Source organism: Ambystoma mexicanum, chromosome 10, assembly GCF_040938575.1.
Source record: "Ambystoma mexicanum isolate Mex_15411 chromosome 10, UKY_AmexF1_1, whole genome shotgun sequence".
NCBI lineage: Eukaryota > Metazoa > Chordata > Amphibia > Caudata > Ambystomatidae > Ambystoma > Ambystoma mexicanum.
This window is the reverse complement of record NC_090932.1, coordinates 10,334,568-10,352,835: the sequence shown is the minus strand read 5'-3', so window position 1 is coordinate 10,352,835 and position 18,268 is coordinate 10,334,568. Positions and strand designations below refer to the sequence as shown.

Sequence of the window (18,268 nt, the reverse complement as noted above, 5' to 3'; positions counted from 1 at the left end):
TTCCTGGCTACCTCCCCAGCTTTCCCCTGGCTACCTCCCCAGCCTTCCCCTGGCTACCTCCCCGGCTTTCCCCTGGCTACCTCCCCGGCCTTCCCCTGGCTACCTCCCCGGCCTTCCCCTGGCTACCTCCACGGCCTTCCCCTGGCCATCTCCCCTGGCTACCTCCCTGGCCATCCTGGCTACCTCCCGGCCTTCCCCTGGCTACCTCCCCGGCCTTCCCCTGGCTACTTCCCCGGCCTTCCCCTGGCTACCTCCACGGCCTTCCCCTGGCTACCTCCCTGCCTTCCCCTGGCTACCTCCCCGGCCTTCCCCTGGCTACCTCCCCGGCCTTCCCCTGGCTACCTCCCCGGCCTTCCCCTGGCTACCTCCCCGGCCTTCCCCTGGCTACCTCCCCGGCCTTCCCCTGGCTACCTCCCCGGCCATCCCCTGGCTACCTCCCCGGCCATCCCCTGGCTACCTCCCCGGCCTTCCCCTGGCTACCTCCCCGGCCATCCCCTGGCTACCTCCCCGGCCTTCCCCTGGCTACCTCCCCGGCCTTCCCCTCTCTATCTCCCCGGCCTTCCCCTGGCTACCTCCCCGGCCTTCCCCTGGCTACCTCCCCGGCCTTCCCCTGGCTACCTCCCCGGCCATCCCCTGGCTACCTCCCCGGCCATCCCCTGGCTACCTCCCCGGCCTTCCCCTGGCTACCTCCCCGGCCATCCCCTGGCTACCTCCCCGGCCTTCCCCTGGCTACCTCCCCGGCCTTCCCCTCTCTATCTCCCCGGCCTTCCCCTGGCTACCTCCCCGGCCTTCCCCTGGCTACCTCCCCGGCCTTCCCCTGGCTACCTCCCCGGCCTTCCCCTGGCTACCTCCCCGGCCATCCCCTGGCTACCTCCCCGGCCATCCCCTGGCTACCTCCCCGGCCTTCCCCTGGCTACCTCCCCGGCCATCCCCTGGCTACCTCCCCGGCCTTCCCCTGGCTACCTCCCCGGCCTTCCCCTCTCTATCTCCCCGGCCTTCCTGGCTACCTCCCCGGCCTTCCCCTGGCTACCTCCCCGGCCTTCCCCTGGCTACCTCCCCGGCCTTCCCCAGGCCCTCTACCCGCTTCCTTGATATTTACCTCAGTTTTCCACCTTAGTCTATAGCACCCCAAGCCTCTTCTCCAGTCGTCCCTTTTCTTGTTACATGTCGCCCTCCAACGTTCCATACATCTCAGCACCTTCTAGTTCCCCAGTTCACTCCACCCCTCCCCCTCTTCCTGAACTCCCAGAGCTTCCTCGTCGTCCTCCTCCTCCTCTGGCATATGCTCTCCCCGTGCACCTGCTACACCAGCACCCCCCCCACACGGCTTGCTTCTCTTGCGGGTGTATATACTGCCATCCCCCCCCCCCCCTCCCCTCAGGCCGGCGTTTCCCCTAGGATTTACGTCGGGCCGGGGGTTTCAGAGTGTGGGTTGGTGGGCGATTGAATCATGCAGGCCTTGGCCCAGTCACAGGCCACGCTTCCAAAAGACCCGTCTGCTGTCGTTTTTTCATGAGTTGGGGGAAGCCTTTGAAAAGTCTAACATCAGGCCTGTCAAGCCAGATGTTGGTGTCCCTCAGAATGGCTGGTGAGGGTTTGGTAGGGGTTGCACTGGAGGTGGAAATGATTGATGCCCTGCTAAGGGTGGGATCCTAGGAGCTGGCAGGGGCCGACTCTGGACCCCTTCTAGGAAGCAGAGCCTTGATATGCGCGGCCCATGGGTTTAAGGATGTTCCGCCGGCTTGACCCATCATGCGACCGGTTTCCCCCCATTCGATAACCTTTCCATGGGATTTCCCACAGGTGCACAGCATGAATGCACACACAGCAGCAGCAGGGTTTAGCCACAGGCATGTGTCTGTTCAAGGAGCACCACACATCATTACATCTTTCTCATCTGGGTTAGAGATCAAAATACGCAATTTCATCCATGCAAAAGGCAAAAGTGCACAGGGGGCCACTTACTTCCATCTCTTCTGCACACGGTGACAATGACTCTATTGTGCGACTCCACCATGTTGTGCAGCTTCACGGATTGCTGTGAATGGATGTGAAAAGGAACATTGTCATATGCGATATGAGGTTACATGGCATTGCAGTGAGCGGGCTGCGGAATTCAGGTCATCCGTTTATGCCTGGGCGACTGGGAGAACTGGGGGAACTGGTTTCTTCATGTATGGAGGTGCAGAGGACACTGCAGGGAGGGTGACCACCCTACTCTGCTGGCAGGCGGCGGCCCCATGATGGACAGGACAGTGTTAGTCTGATGGCAGTAGCGCACAGGATGTGTAGGGACGCTGCAGGGTGACAGTGTTAGCCTGTAGCGCACAGGGTGTGTAGGGACGCTGCAGGGTGACAGCGTTAGCCTGATGGCAGTAGCGAACAGGATGTGTAGGGACGCTGCAGGGTGACAGCGTTAGCCTGATGGCAGTAGCGCACAGGATGTGTAGGGACACTGCAGGGTGACAGCGTTAGCCTGTAGCGCACAGGATGTGTAGGGACGCTGCAGGGTGACAGTGTTAGCCTTTAGCGCACAGGATGTGTAGGGACGCTGCAGGGTGACAGTGTTAGCCTGTAGCGCACAGGATGTGTAGGGACGCTGCAGGGTGACAGCGTTAGCCTGATGGCAGTAGCGCACAGGATGTGTAGGGACGCTGCAGGGTGACAGCGTTAGCCTGTAGCGCACAGGATGTGTAGGGACGCTGCAGGGTGACAGTGTTAGCCTGTAGCGCACAGGATGTGTAGGGACGCTGCAGGGTGACAGCGTTAGCCTGATGGCAGTAGCGCACAGGATGTGTAGGGACGCTGCAGGGTGACAGTGTTAGCCTGTAGCACACAGGATGTGTAGGGACGCTGCAGGGTGACAGTGTTAGCCTTTAGCGCACAGGATGTGTAGGGACGCTGCAGGGTGACAGTGTTAGCCTGTAGCGCACAGGATGTGTAGGGACGCTGCAGGGTGACAGCGTTAGCCTGATGGCAGTAGCGCACAGGATGTGTAGGGACGCTGCAGGGTGACAGCGTTAGCCTGTAGCGCACAGGATGTGTAGGGACGCTGCAGGGTGACAGTGTTAGCCTGTAGCGCACAGGATGTGTAGGGACGCTGCAGGGTGACAGCGTTAGCCTGATGGCAGTAGCGCACAGGATGTGTAGGGACGCTGCAGGGTGACAGTGTTAGCCTGTAGCACACAGGATGTGTAGGGACGCTGCAGGGTGACAGTGTTAGCCTGTAGCGCACAGGATGTGTAGGGACGCTGCAGGGTGACAGCGTTAGCCTGATGGCAGTAGCGCACAGGATGTGTAGGGACGCTGCAGGGTGACAGTGTTAGCCTGTAGCGCACAGGATGTGTAGGGACTCTGCAGGGTGACAGCGTTAGCCTGATGGCAGTAGCGCACAGGATGTGCAGGGACGCTGCAGGGTGACAGCGTTAGCCTGATGGCAGTAGCGCACAGGATGTGTAGGGACGCTGCAGGGTGACAGTGTTATGCTGTAGCGCACAGGATGTGTAGGGACGCTGCAGGGTGACAGCGTTAGCCTGATGGCAGTAGCGCACAGGATGTGTAGCGACGCTGCAGGGTGACAGTGTTAGCCTGTAGCGCACAGGATGTGTAGGGACGCTGCAGGGTGACAGCGTTAGCCTGATGGCAGTAGCGCACAGGATGTGCAGGGACGCTGCAGGGTGACAGCGTTAGCCTGATGGCAGTAGCGCACAGGATGTGTAGGGACGCTGCAGGGTGACAGTGTTAGCCTGTAGCGCACAGGATGTGTAGGGACGCTGCAGGGTGACAGTGTTAGCCTGATGGCAGTAGCGCACAGAATGTGTAGGGACGCTGCAGGGTGACAGCGTTAGCCTGATGGCAGTAGCGCACAGGATGTGTAGGGACGCTGCAGGGTGACAGTGTTAGCCTGATGGCAGTAGCGGACAGGATGTGCAGGGACGCTGCAGGGTAACAGCGTTAGCCTGATGGCAGTAGCGCACAGGATGTGTAGGGACGCTGCAGGGTGACAGTGTTAGCCTGTAGCGCACAGGATGTGTAGGGACGCTGCAGGGTGACAGTGTTAGCCTGATGGCAGTAGCGCACAGGATGTGTAGGGACGCTGCAGGGTGAAAGTGTTAGCCTGTAGCACACAGGATGTGTAGGGACGCTGCAGGGTGACAGTGTTAGCCTGGTGGCAGTAGCGCACAGGATGTGCAGGGACGCTGCAGGGTAACAGCGTTAGCCTGATGGCAGTAGCGCACAGGATGTGTAGGGACGCTGCAGGGTGACAGTGTTAGCCTGTAGCGCACAGGATGTGTAGGGACGCTGCAGGGTGACAGTGTTAGCCTGATGGCAGTAGCGCACAGGATGTGTAGGGACGCTGCAGGGTGACAGTGTTAGCCTGATGGCAGTAGCGCACAGGATGTGTAGGGACGCTGCAGGGTGACAGTGTTAGCCTGATGGCAGTAGCGCACAGGATGTGTAGGGACGCTGCAGGGTGACAGCGTTAGCCTGATGGCAGTAGCGCACAGGATGTGTAGGGACGCTGCAGGGTGACAGTGTTAGCCTGTAGCGCACAGGATGTGTAGGGACGCTGCAGGGTGACAGCGTTAGCCTGATGGCAGTAGCGCACAGGATGTGTAGGGACGCTGCAGGGTGACAGTGTTAGCCTGTAGCGCACAGGATGTGTAGGGACTCTGCAGGGTGACAGCGTTAGCCTGATGGCAGTAGCGCACAGGATGTGCAGGGACGCTGCAGGGTGACAGCGTTAGCCTGATGGCAGTAGCGCACAGGATGTGTAGGGACGCTGCAGGGTGACAGTGTTAGCCTGTAGCGCACAGGATGTGTAGGGACGCTGCAGGGTGACAGCGTTAGCCTGATGGCAGTAGCGCACAGGATGTGTAGGGACGCTGCAGGGTGACAGTGTTAGCCTGTAGCGCACAGGATGTGTAGGGACGCTGCAGGGTGACAGCGTTAGCCTGATGGCAGTAGCGCACAGGATGTGCAGGGACGCTGCAGGGTGACAGCGTTAGCCTGATGGCAGTAGCGCACAGGATGTGTAGGGACGCTGCAGGGTGACAGTGTTAGCCTGTAGCGCACAGGATGTGTAGGGACGCTGCAGGGTGACAGTGTTAGTCTGATGGCAGTAGCGCACAGGATGTGTAGGGACGCTGCAGGGTGACAGCGTTAGCCTGATGGCAGTAGCGCACAGGATGTGTAGGGACGCTGCAGGGTGACAGTGTTAGCCTGTAGCACACAGGATGTGTAGGGACGCTGCAGGGTGACAGTGATAGCCTGGTGGCAGTAGCGCACAGGATGTGTAGGGACGCTGCAGGGTGACAGCGTTAGCCTGATGGCAGTAGCGCACAGGATGTGCAGGGACGCTGCAGGGTGACAGCGTTAGCCTGATGGCAGTAGCGCACAGGATGTGTAGGGACGCTGCAGGGTGACAGTGTTAGCCTGTAGCGCACAGGATGTGTAGGGACGCTGCAGGGTGACAGCGTTAGCCTGATGGCAGTAGCGCACAGGATGTGCAGGGACGCTGCAGGGTGACAGCGTTAGCCTGATGGCAGTAGCGCACAGGATGTGTAGGGACGCTGCAGGGTGACAGTGTTAGCCTGTAGCGCACAGGATGTGTAGGGACGCTGCAGGGTGACAGCGTTAGCCTGATGGCAGTAGCGCACAGGATGTGCAGGGACGCTGCAGGGTGACAGCGTTAGCCTGATGGCAGTAGCGCACAGGATGTGTAGGGACGCTGCAGGGTGACAGTGTTAGCCTGTAGCGCACAGGATGTGTAGGGACGCTGCAGGGTGACAGTGTTAGTCTGATGGCAGTAGCGCACAGGATGTGTAGGGACGCTGCAGGGTGACAGCGTTAGCCTGATGGCAGTAGCGCACAGGATGTGTAGGGACGCTGCAGGGTGACAGTGTTAGCCTGTAGCACACAGGATGTGTAGGGACGCTGCAGGGTGACAGTGATAGCCTGGTGGCAGTAGCGCACAGGATGTGTAGGGACGCTGCAGGGTGACAGCGTTAGCCTGATGGCAGTAGCGCACAGGATGTGCAGGGACGCTGCAGGGTGACAGCGTTAGCCTGATGGCAGTAGCGCACAGGATGTGTAGGGACGCTGCAGGGTGACAGTGTTAGCCTGTAGCGCACAGGATGTGTAGGGACGCTGCAGGGTGACAGCGTTAGCCTGATGGCAGTAGCGCACAGGATGTGCAGGGACGCTGCAGGGTGACAGCGTTAGCCTGATGGCAGTAGCGCACAGGATGTGTAGGGACGCTGCAGGGTGACAGTGTTAGCCTGTAGCGCACAGGATGTGTAGGGACGCTGCAGGGTGACAGCGTTAGCCTGATGGCAGTAGCGCACAGGATGTGCAGGGACGCTGCAGGGTGACAGCGTTAGCCTGATGGCAGTAGCGCACAGGATGTGTAGGGACGCTGCAGGGTGACAGCGTTAGCCTGATAGCAGTAGCGCACAGGATGTGTAGGGACGCTGCAGGGTGACATTGTTAGCCTGTAGCGCACAGGATGTGTAGGGACGCTGCAGGGTGACAGCGTTAGCCTGATGGCAGTAGCGCACAGGATGTGTAGGGACGCTGCAGGGTGACAGTGTTAGCCTGTAGCGCACAGGATGTGTAGGGACGCTGCAGGGTGACAGTGTTAGCCTGTAGCGCACAGGATGTGTAGGGACGCTGCAGGGTGACAGCGTTAGCCTGATAGCAGTAGCGCACAGGATGTGTAGGGACACTGGCAAGGCATGTCTAAGCATGCCCCCTGCATGCTGTCTACCCATGCTGCATTTCTCTAGTCGGAGCACGCCATTGGCCCTGCAGATCACATGGGGAGGAATGATGTGGGCTCCAAGACAGAAATGAACTGCAGCTGAACAACTCATGGAAACGAACCCCAACTATCAACAGAAACTAGAGCTGCTGCGCATGCGCAATCTGCGGGAAGTTTGTGTTTAACACCTTCAGCGCAGATACTGTTGATAAAATATACAATAAAATGCTATTATCAGAATGCACATATTAAAACTGCCAAGTAAACCACGCCAAGATGAGCTAAAAGCAAGCAATAAGAGCCATAGACAGGAAGCAGGCAGGACCAAGTTTTACTATAAAACAGTTTGCTCACAGAAATTGCTCAACACGGCCCCCACATCTCCATTAATTTGCCCTCTCTTTCTTATGTTTGATCTAATTGTACAGGCGGGGAAGAGAAACCTACCCAGATACCTCGTCACCTTCGCATTCCAGTCCCTAAGGACAAAGGGGAGAACATGGGAACACTCTGGGAATACAAACTAGAGCCTCCGGAGCCGAAGGCTCATCCAGCCGCAGTGCTTCGAGTGCCTGCACTGTAGGCTGAGGAACACACATCTCCCAACTTTCCTGGATAGTTGCACTTCGCAGCGGATGATTATTTCCATTTCTTCAAAATTGCTATCGCATGTGGCCAGGGCATCTCTGTTGCGGCTTAGTTAGAATTCTTAAATAAGGCTGTTTGATTCAATCACATTTTTATTTCGTGCTAAATCACCCACAGGCCTCAAAGCGCACACAAAACAGAACATTACAAACATACAGAAATCGAACTGCGTTTACACAGCAGATGGTTACATTTAGTCTGGGCCGAGATTGAGGAGGTAGGTCTCGATTCCAAGCCAGGGGAGCTTGTACATCAAGTCTGGCGCCACCAAAGCTTGAGAGTTTGAATCTGGGTTGTGAAAGCTTGGTGGCATCGTAGGAGCGCAATGAGCGACCTACAATGCGAGGAGTTAGTCGATTGGACAGGTATCAGACTTACAACACTTACAGGTAAGGGAAAGAATCTTATGCGCAACACGTTGTTTCACGGGGAGCCAGTGAATTTCCGTCTAGCCTCAGAGGCATGATCTCTACAGGAGAGGCCAAAGACAGCTCGGACGGCGTTGTTTTGCATGATCAGTAGAGTATGAGGATTTGCCTTTGTAGTACCCGCCATAGTCGAGGTGTGAGTTTACCAGTGCAGTTGCGGGCAGGGACCTATTCTGCAGGGAGATGTATGGACGAAGGTGATGGGAGTAATTTTGAGACATAGCTGCATGAGGCCTTTACCTGGGAAACCTGCGGCTTCATAGATAATTCTGCATCTAGTCTAACACCCAAGGTCTTTACTGATCGCCACCTTGTTCTTATTGTTGGCCATGAGGAAGGTATCATAGTCAGGGCCCAACTTCTTCAGTTTGTGCCAGAGACGAGATTAGCTAAATCAGTTGGAAAATGTTTGCGCTGTGTAACAAATCTGTGGATGTGGTCCCTTCTCCCCTAGGGGGAGATCTTTCCCATTGGCCCAGGGCCCCACGTCCACAGTACAATAGTCCCCCTGGGGGTGGTACACAGCGGGAGAATCACATGGGAGAGGAAGCCCCTTATGGGACTAGAGAAGACCATTCCCAGAATACGCCGTATATCACTGCCTTCTTAGACCCTCCCTCTTTCCACAAACCAAACTCTCCTTCCCTCTTTCCCACCAGTGCCAATGTCTGCTATTGCAATATTAATCAACGTAATATGTTAGACCAGACTAGTGGCCCTGGAAATAGCACTTGCCTTCCATATAGCTCCATTAGTAATGTTGTGAAGATGACCAGGAGTATGCAGATCAATCTGGAGAACCAAAGTGAACGGTCTAGTCTCTCACAGCATTTGACTGGTTCGAGAGGAAATATAAAAGATCAGAGTGACACCAAAATGGGGGGTCCATCCTCTGACGAGGAAGCCCAGGAGGCACCGACCAAGCGAGCACGGGAACGCAACAGGAAACGCTGTGCACAGAGGCGAACGGAAATGTGTTCGAGGAAAAGGAGCTACTTTGCTCGCTGCACTAACAACCGTCTGGGCACCCCTATGTCCGGCAAGCTGCTGGAAATCAAAACCCCATCCCGAGAAGGAAGAAGAGACTGGTGGAGTTACTGCCAACAGGAAGAACACATATGCAAATTGACCGGAGAGGACGCCGCCGACCACAGAGGACACTCAAAAACTGCCGTAGCCTCAGAGGGAAGCACCAGTGCTCAGAAGATGCAAACAGAAACAGGTATGCGGGCTGACCGAGAGGTACTGGAGGTCTGGGCGAAAGTGGGAAACAGCAGCAGATCACAAGATAAGAGGATTTGGGACCCGCACCCATGTGAGAGCCAAAGTATAAGAGGGTCTGGGACCCTAAAAGAAACAGACAGTACAGAAGGAAGCATAGGCCTGGCAGGAGAGTAAACCAAGTTATTGCAATCACACATTGTGAGTCTGGGACCCGCACCCACATGAGACCCTGAGAATCCGAGGGTCTGGGACCCTGACAGCGGAAGAGACTGATCAGAAGAAAACCTGTGCTTAGCAGGAGAGTACACCAATCTGGCATAACAAAGCACCCACATGAGAATCTAAGAATACAGTGAAGTTCATACAAGAAGGTACGCGGTCTGGGACCCAAGGAGTTAAGAGAAGGAAAGGAAACTACATCAGGAGGAGACTAACTCCTAAACAGGAACCAGATCAAATCCAGGGGAAGGAGCACACCCCTAATCAGTAATACCTTGTGGAACATTCCCGTTTTTGTTTTTATCACCTGAGACACTGGGAACTTTTCTGTTTGTAAGAACTGTCATTATCACACGAAGTTGGGAAGAACCCCCTTGCACATTTAGGGTATTAATGTCAGGGTCAGAAGTAGGGTTTCGGGACAAGACAGTGAGTATTTGTTTGACATCGTGACTGTCCTAAGATTTCTTTGAGGCAGGGAAACCCCTCTTAGCTTTAGGGACAGAGGGGCCATTTTCCCTAACCCTTTTCCTGGTTTATAAAAGTCTAGAACCAAAATCATGCCATCTACACTCACTAAAATGAGATTTTGCCCACCCACCAGAACTGCGCTACTATATTGTGCATCTCCTAGACACACACCCAACCACCCGCACCCGGCGCAAAAATCAGTTCTCCATTACATTACACTGTGCCCCACTCATCACCATGCCCCCCACCTGAAAGGTAACCCTCAACCACATATGATCACCTATCTACCCAAACCGACTACTGCATCAACACACGCAGTACATACTAGGTCTAAACTCCTCCCGCATCTGAAGACCACCGCTCGTAAACCACTACCTCCCACCAATGATGAGCACACCTCCATGCAGAAGACCAAAGATGGCTATCCTGCCCCCTCGGCCTGCACTGGTCCATCCAGGCTTCTGCAATTCCGCACCCAAGCACTGGACCGCGAACCATGGATATGCCCCAAGAGAAATTAACGACTAGGCACCCACACAACCACCAGACCACCAGCTCGTGGCCACCTTCAAAACCCCATCACCTACCCAGAGACACCCACAAACACCCAGCCCTCTTCCCCTGCCCACTCCTCATCTTCTTGCCTGTGGCCTCATTGATGCACGTTCGCCATGTGCCCATGCCACAGACATTCACAACCTAATCTGGAGAAAGACCTCTATTTACCAGCCACCACCGAAACATGGCTACATGATGCTGCAGGGCCAGCCCTATTGCTTTCTCTCGCCCCTGTATGCTCCATTCTTGGGTCAGATAGGCCTGGTACATCAGGCGCAGGAGTCGCTATCGCTTCTAAATCCTCGCTTCCCATCAGAACCTCTCCCCTACCATTGCTGTCAGGCTATGAACTCTTTTGGCCAAAATTGAGCCATGTCACTAAACCACCATCAATGTCCTACTCCTCTACCACCAGCCCAACAACTCTCAACTCTCCAGACATAGACAACCCTCTCCTCCTCACTCCGCTCATGAAACCCAACACCAAACTGACACGACTCAGAATGACAACACGGACACTAAAGCGACCGCCCTGAGCGCATGGCTTCTAGAGATGAGCCTCATCCATCGCATCACCGTCCCCACCCGCACCAAAGGCTGTATCCATTGATTGGGTCCTCAACCTCAATGCACATATTGTCACCACCATCGACTACAACCCGTATCCTCTTCACCACGACACTGAAGCCCAGGCCTGCCCACAAAGGCACTAATCTACGGCCTATCACAGCAAGACACACCCGCAAACTCACTAAAGAGATGCCTGCACCCACCATTGATGCCTCTCTTGCTGCACTGCCAGACAGCAGCGACCCCAAAACCATCCTCGCAGTCTACAATGCCACTCTCCTACTCACTCTTGATCACCATGTCCCCTTAAAAATATCACTCCACTGGCATGTTGTAGAGGTGTTATCAAGCTGGGTGCTACAGAATCAAAAGAACTTCACGCCGGGCATTAGCAGCAGCTGTGTAAGCTGTGGGCTTCATTTCCTGCCTCCGCTGCCGATTAATCTTAAGTGCCAGGCTATTATTGAAGTCTATGTAAAAAGGACGAGTATACTCGTCCTTGGCACTTAAAGGGTGAATCTCAGGACTATTCAAATCATACAAAATACAATCATACAGAAATATTTCCACATTTGATGTTTAAATACTGTTACCCTGTGAGGCCGCTTTAAGAAATGGGCCCCGCTCACATGGTGGGCGGCCCAGTAGTGATGCAAGGGAAAGGGAAATGGTTTGGCGCTGTTGCGCCAGTGTCCTGTAAGCAATTGATTAAAGAAGTTGCGTTCCACACTTGATCCGGCTGTGCGTCTTCCTTTCAGTATAAGTAGGCCTACACAGGCCAACATCTGGCGACGAGGTCAGTCCCTGCCAGCCGCTGTCCTCCTCCACCACTCCGGTGGCCACCGCACTGCACCCGGCGTTCCCGCCAAAACGCCACCCATGCCAGCCTCCACACGGCCACACAGGCGGCGTCTCCGCGAGTGAGAGACATCCCCTCACTACACCCATCCAGCAGCGACCAACCACAGAGGGGGCACCGTGCCGGCAGGGTGCACCGTGCCCACTGCACCGTCATCCACGCAGAAGCCCGCCCGGGAAAGAAGCTCCCGCAGAGGGGGGCGGGCCGACACACAGCATCGCCCTCAGGGGCCCTGAAGCAAGTATCCGCTACGAACACTGCAAACACGTTAAAACCGCCTCCAAGGTGCTCCTACCAAGGCGGATCACGCCCCGTGCTCCCCACAAGCACAGGGGCCACTACCCACAGACACCGACCCCCAAATCCAACCTCCTTCCCACCAACAAGAGTGTGTGCCTCCACACGGGGCTCCGCAGGCGACATAGTGCCCTCCACCCCACCAAACCAAGACCACGTCATCCCATCACCACTGCACGTGAGTTCAACTACCACCATCATGAGCAATCCAGGCACCCCACCTCCTACCCGCAGCGCCAACTCCATCCAGCTGTGCATGCCCCAACCATACTCCACGACCCCGCAATCAACAAAGGGGCCCAGGTGGACTGAATGGATGGAAGACTTCCATCATTTTGTCAGGGGTTCAGGTGACAGTGATTCCCCTCATTTACGGGACATTTTTCTCAACCTGGTGGGAGGGCGAAAGTGAAGGCAATCGTTAAGACCATCCCCACAGCAGAACAGAACAGTTTTGCTGCGCTAATCACAGCCCCTGACAGACTACTCATCATTGAGCCAAACAGAGACTATGAAAGATACCTCTTTAATCAGTGCACGCAGCAATCACAAGAGACTGTGGATGAATACATAACACGCCTAAGAATCAAAGGGGCCCATTGTCAGTTTGATGTTTTCTCACTAGACGAAGCCATACGAATATGGATCATCAAGGGATGCCTATCCCCCACACTCAAGAAGCAAGTGCGGAAGAAGCCCCTTACAATCCCAGAGGTGAGCCGAACTAGCGAGAAACTTCGAGAAAGTAGAAGTCCAAACGGTATCAATGGCAGGCACATCTACATCAAAACATGAAACCACCAAACTCCTAGCAGCCATGCAGCAACCAATCCAACGACAAGGAGACAGAAGTGCATACCCATAGAGACAATCAAATCTACAAGTACCTATACTACAAAGGCAGTGCTATCGCTGTGGCTTGGCGTTGCCCCACTCAGGCTCATGCCCAGCACTCTCACAAAAATGCACGAACTGCGGAAGAGAAGGACACTTCCAGTCTGTGTGCAGGGAAGGTCGACTGTTTCCCAGCAGGAGACCCCAAGGACCCCCCAGAATGTCATTGCGGCCACCACAACTTCAATACACTTACCAGAGAACACCTGAAAACAACCCACGAAGGTGCGTCAGAGCCGTGGATGAATACCACTATCAGGAGTACCCGTCGAACTACGGAAGCCAAGATCCGTTTCCACCCCTAACGGACGAATACGATAACCCCTCCGAAGGCTATGCAAAGGAGGAAACTTATGACCCCCCCTCCTGCCGGTCACGCCGGCCTCCTATTACGACCTAACTCCGCAGGACGAGCATGTCAAACTCATCCAAGACTGCAAAGAAGCAAAAGAGGCCCCGAAAATCCCACTCAAAATGGGAAACTGCTTATTTCACTTCCTAGTGGACTCAGGAGCTACCGTAAATATTATGGGGTAATCAGAATACCTGAAGATTCCAGATGCACCACCGCTTGAGGTGACACATTTGAGAATTTTTCAATGAGGCGCCGCTTCACCAGTGCAAACCATCGGACACTTCAGGCGATGCCTCCTCCTGAAAGGGCGACACATCAACATTACCATCCAAGTCATCAGGTGCCTCACCAAAGGCCGATGTCTCCTCAGTTACCACACAGCCTCCTGCCTAGGGCTCATTGACATTCATGTCGGGGCAGACAACGTGATAATGTCGGCAGCAAACCCATGAAGGCTGCGAAGAGACCATAAAATCCATCGCCCACAAAGACCAGCAAAACTTCATTTCCAAATCAGACATGGAGAGATTCCCGCAATTATGCACCGGCCGAGGGAAACTGAAGGGCCCCCGATCAAATTACACATAGACCCTCAGTAAGACCGGTCCCACAGCACCCCAGGAGAGTCGGATTTCACCTGCAGGAAGTAGTATCCAGAGAACTAAACCAGCTACTAGTCGACGACATCATCGAAATGGCCACAGGGGCTACCCCGTGGGTGTCACCATTGGTCATCATGCCAAAAGAGGGTGGAAGACTACGATTATGTGTTGAAATGAAAATGGCAAATGCCGCCATCCAAAGGGAGAGACGCCCAGGCCCGTCCATCGAAGACATGATTGGGCAACTTAACAACGCTTGCATGTTCTCCAAGCTCGACCTCATTCAAGGCTACCATCAACTCAAACTACACCCAGAATCCAGAGGAATCACGACATTCACCAGGCATGAGGGACATTTCGATACTGCCGACTGAATTTCAGCATCTCATCGGCGGCTGAGATTTTCCAAGAAGCAACAAGTCAAGTCATCCGTCCCATTCCTGACACACTTAATTATAGCAACAACATTCTCATCTTTGGGATCGACAAAGAAGCTCACAATGCTGCACTCATCCCTGCCTGTGAGGCCGTCCATGGCCGGCACTTCAGCATTCCCGACCGCCAAATGGAAGTCACGTAATAGCCAGCACTTCAGCATCCCTGCTCGGCTAATGGAAGTCACGTGATGTGATAGCCGGCACTTCAGCATGTGTGCTCGCCTATGGAAGTCACGTGATGGCTGGCACTTCAGCATCCCTGCCCGCCTAATGGAAGTCACGTGATAGCCTGAATTTCAGCATCACTGCTCGCCTAATGGAAGTCACGTGATAGCTGGCACTTCAGCATCCCTGCCCGTCTAATGGAAGTCACGTGATAGCTGGCACTTCAGCATCCCTGCCCGCCTAATGGAATTCACGTGATAGCCGGCACGTCAGCATCCCTGCCCGCTTAATGGAAGTCACGTGATGGCCGGCACTTCAGCATCCCTGCCCGCCTGATGAAAGTCACGTGATAGCCAGCACTTCAGCATCCCTGCCCGCCTAATGGAAGTCATGTGATAGCCGGCACTTCAGCATCCCTGCCCGCATAATGGAAGTCATGTGATAGCCGGCACTTCAGCATCCCTGCCCGCATAATGGAAGTCACGTGATGGCCGGCACTTCAGCATTCCTGCTCGCCTAATGGAAGTCACGTGATAGCCAGCACTTCAGCATCCCTACTCGCCTAATGGAAGTCACGTGATAGCCGGCACTTCAGCATCCCTGCCCGCCTATTAGCAGTCTCGTGATGGCCGGCACTTCAGCATCCCTGCCCGGCTAAGTTACGTGATAGCCAGCACTTCAGCATCCCTGCCCGTCTAATGGAAGTCACGTGATGGCCAGCACTTCAGCATCCCTGCCCGTCTAATGGAAGTCACGTGATGGCCAGCACTTCAGCATCCCTGCCCGCCTAATGGAAGTCACGTGATAGCTGGCACTTCAGCATCCCTGCCCGCATAATGGAAGTCACGTGATAGCCAGCACTTCAGTATCCCTGCCCGCATAATGGAAGTCACGTGATAGCCGGCACTTCAGCATCCCTGCCCGCCTAATGGAAGTCACGTGATAGCTGGCACTTCAGCATCCCTGCCCGCATAATGGAAGTCACGTGATGGCCGGCACTTCAGCATTCCTGCTCGCCTAATGGAAGTAACGTGATAGCCAGCACTTCAGCATCCCTACTCGCCTAATGGAAGTCACGTGATAGCCGGCACTTCAGCATCCCTGCCCGCCTATTAGCAGTCTCGTGATGGCCGGCACTTCAGCATCCCTGCCCGGCAAAGTTACGTGATAGCCAGCACTTCAGCATCCCTGCCCGTCTAATGGAAGTCACGTGATGGCCAGCACTTCAGCATCCCTGCCCGTCTAATGGAAGTCACGTGATGGCCAGCACTTCAGCATCCCTGCCCGTCTAATGGAAGTCACGTGATAGCTGGCACTTCAGCATCCCTTCCCGCCTAATGGAAGTCACGTGATGTCCGGCACTTCAGCATCCCTGCCCGCCTAATGGAAGTCACATGATAGCCGGCACTTCAACATTCCTGCTCGCCTAATGGAAGTCACGTGATGTCCGGCACTTCAGCATCCCTGCCCGCCTAATGGAAGTCACATGATAGCCGGCACTTCAACATTCCTGCTCGCCTAATGGAAGTCACGTGATGGCCAGCACTTCAGCATCCCTGCTCCCTAATGGAAGTCACGTGATGGCCGGCACTTCAGCATCCCTGCCCGCCTAATGGAAGTCACATGATAGCCAGAACTTCAGCATCCCTGCCCGCCTAATGGAAGTCACGTGATGTCCGGCACTTCAGCATCCCTGCCCGCATAATGGAAGTCACATGATAGCCGGCACTTCAACATTCCTGCTCGCCTAATGGAAGTCACATGATAGCCGGCACTTCAACATTCCTGCTCGCCTAATGGAAGTCACGTGATGTCCGGCACTTCAGCATCCCTGCCCGCCTAATGGAAGTCACATGATAGCCGGCACTTCAACATTCCTGCTCGCCTAATGGAAGTCACGTGATGTCCGGCACTTCAGCATCCCTGCCCGCCTAATGGAAGTCACATGATAGCCGGCACTTCAACATTCCTGCTCGCCTAATGGAAGTCACGTGATAGCTGGCACTTCAGCATCCCTTCTCCCTAATGGAAGTCATGTGATGGCCGGCACTTCAGCATCCCTGCCCGCCTAATGGAAGTCACATGATAGCCAGAACTTCAGCATCCCTGCCCGCCTAATGGAAGTCACATGATAGCCAGAACTTCAACATTCCTGCTCGCCTAATGGAAGTCACGTGATGGCCGGCACTTCAGCATCCCTGCCCGCATAATGGAAGTCACGTGATGGCCGGCACTTCAGCATCCCTGCCTGCCTAATGAAGTCACATGATAGACGGCACTTCAGCATCCCTGCCCGCCTAATGGAAGTCACGTGTTGGCCAGCACTTCAGCATCCCTGCCCGCATAATGGAAGTCACGTGATAGCCAGCACTTCAGCATCCCTGTCCGCCTAATGGAAGTCACGTGATAGCCAGCACTTCAGCATCCCTGCCCGCCTAATGGAAGTCACATGATAGCCGGCACTTCAACATTCCTGCTCGCCTAATGGAAGTCACGTGATAGCTGGCACTTCAGCATCCCTACTCCCTAATGGAAGTCACGTGATGGCCGGCACTTCAGCATCCCTGCTCCCTAATGGAAGTCACGTGATGGCCGGCACTTCAGCATCCCTGCCCGCCTAATGGAAGTGACGTGATGGTCGGCACTTCAGCATCCCTGCCCGTCTAATGGAAGTCACGGGATAGCCGGCACTTCAGCATCCCTGCCCGCCTAATGGAAGTCACGTGATGGCCGGCACTTCAGCATCCCTGCCCGTCTAATGGAAGTCACGTGATGGCCGGCACTTCAGCATCCCTGCCTGCCTAATGAAGTCACATGATAGACGGCACTTCAGCATCCCTGCCCGCCTAATGGAAGTCACGTGATGGCCAGCACTTCAGCATCCCTGCCCGCCTAATGGAAGTCACATGATAGCCGGCACTTCAGCATCCCTGCCCGTCTAATGGAAGTCACGTGATAGCCAGCACTTCAGCATCCCTGCCCGCCTAATGGAAGTCACGTGATAGCCAGCACTTCAGCATCCCTGCCCGCCTAATGGAAGTCACGTGATGTCCGGCACTTCAACATTCCTGCTCGCCTAATGGAAGTCACGTGATAGCCAGCACTTCAGCATCCCTGCCCGCCTAATGGAAGTCACATGATAGCCGGCACTTCAGCATCCCTGCCCGCATAATGGAAGTCACGTGATGGCCGGCACTTCAGCATCCCTGCCTGCCTAATGAAGTCACATGATAGACGGCACTTCAGCATCCCTGCCCGCCTAATGGAAGTCACGTGTTGGCCAGCACTTCAGCATCCCTGCCCGCATAATGGAAGTCACGTGATAGCCAGCACTTCAGCATCCCTGTCCGCCTAATGGAAGTCACGTGATAGCCAGCACTTCAGCATCCCTGCCCGCCTAATGGAAGTCACATGATAGCCGGCACTTCAACATTCCTGCTCGCCTAATGGAAGTCACGTGATAGCTGGCACTTCAGCATCCCTGCTCCCTAATGGAAGTCACGTGATGGCCGGCACTTCAGCATCCCTGCTCCCTAATGGAAGTCACGTGATGGCCGGCACTTCAGCATCCCTGCCCGCCTAATGGAAGTGACGTGATGGTCGGCACTTCAGCATCCCTGCCCGTCTAATGGAAATCACGGGATAGCCGGCACTTCAGCATCCCTGCCCGCCTAATGGAAGTCACGTGATGGCCGGCACTTCAGCATCCCTGCCCGTCTAATGGAAGTCACGTGATGGCCGGCACTTCAGCATCCCTGCCTGCCTAATGAAGTCACAT

The 18,268-nt window shown here is 55.2% G+C and overlaps 1 protein-coding gene across 1 annotated transcript in view; it reads right to left on the bottom strand.

Moving 5' to 3' along the window:
- LOC138491098 (probable cation-transporting ATPase 13A4) overlaps positions 1–18,268 on the bottom strand; it is a 1,104,196-nt gene that overhangs the window by 629,202 nt on the left and 456,726 nt on the right. The window contains exon 8 of the mRNA XM_069617413.1: positions 1,966–2,038. Within this exon, the coding sequence (XP_069473514.1) occupies positions 1,966–2,038 (73 nt within the window). The remainder of the gene's footprint in view (positions 1–1,965; positions 2,039–18,268) is intronic.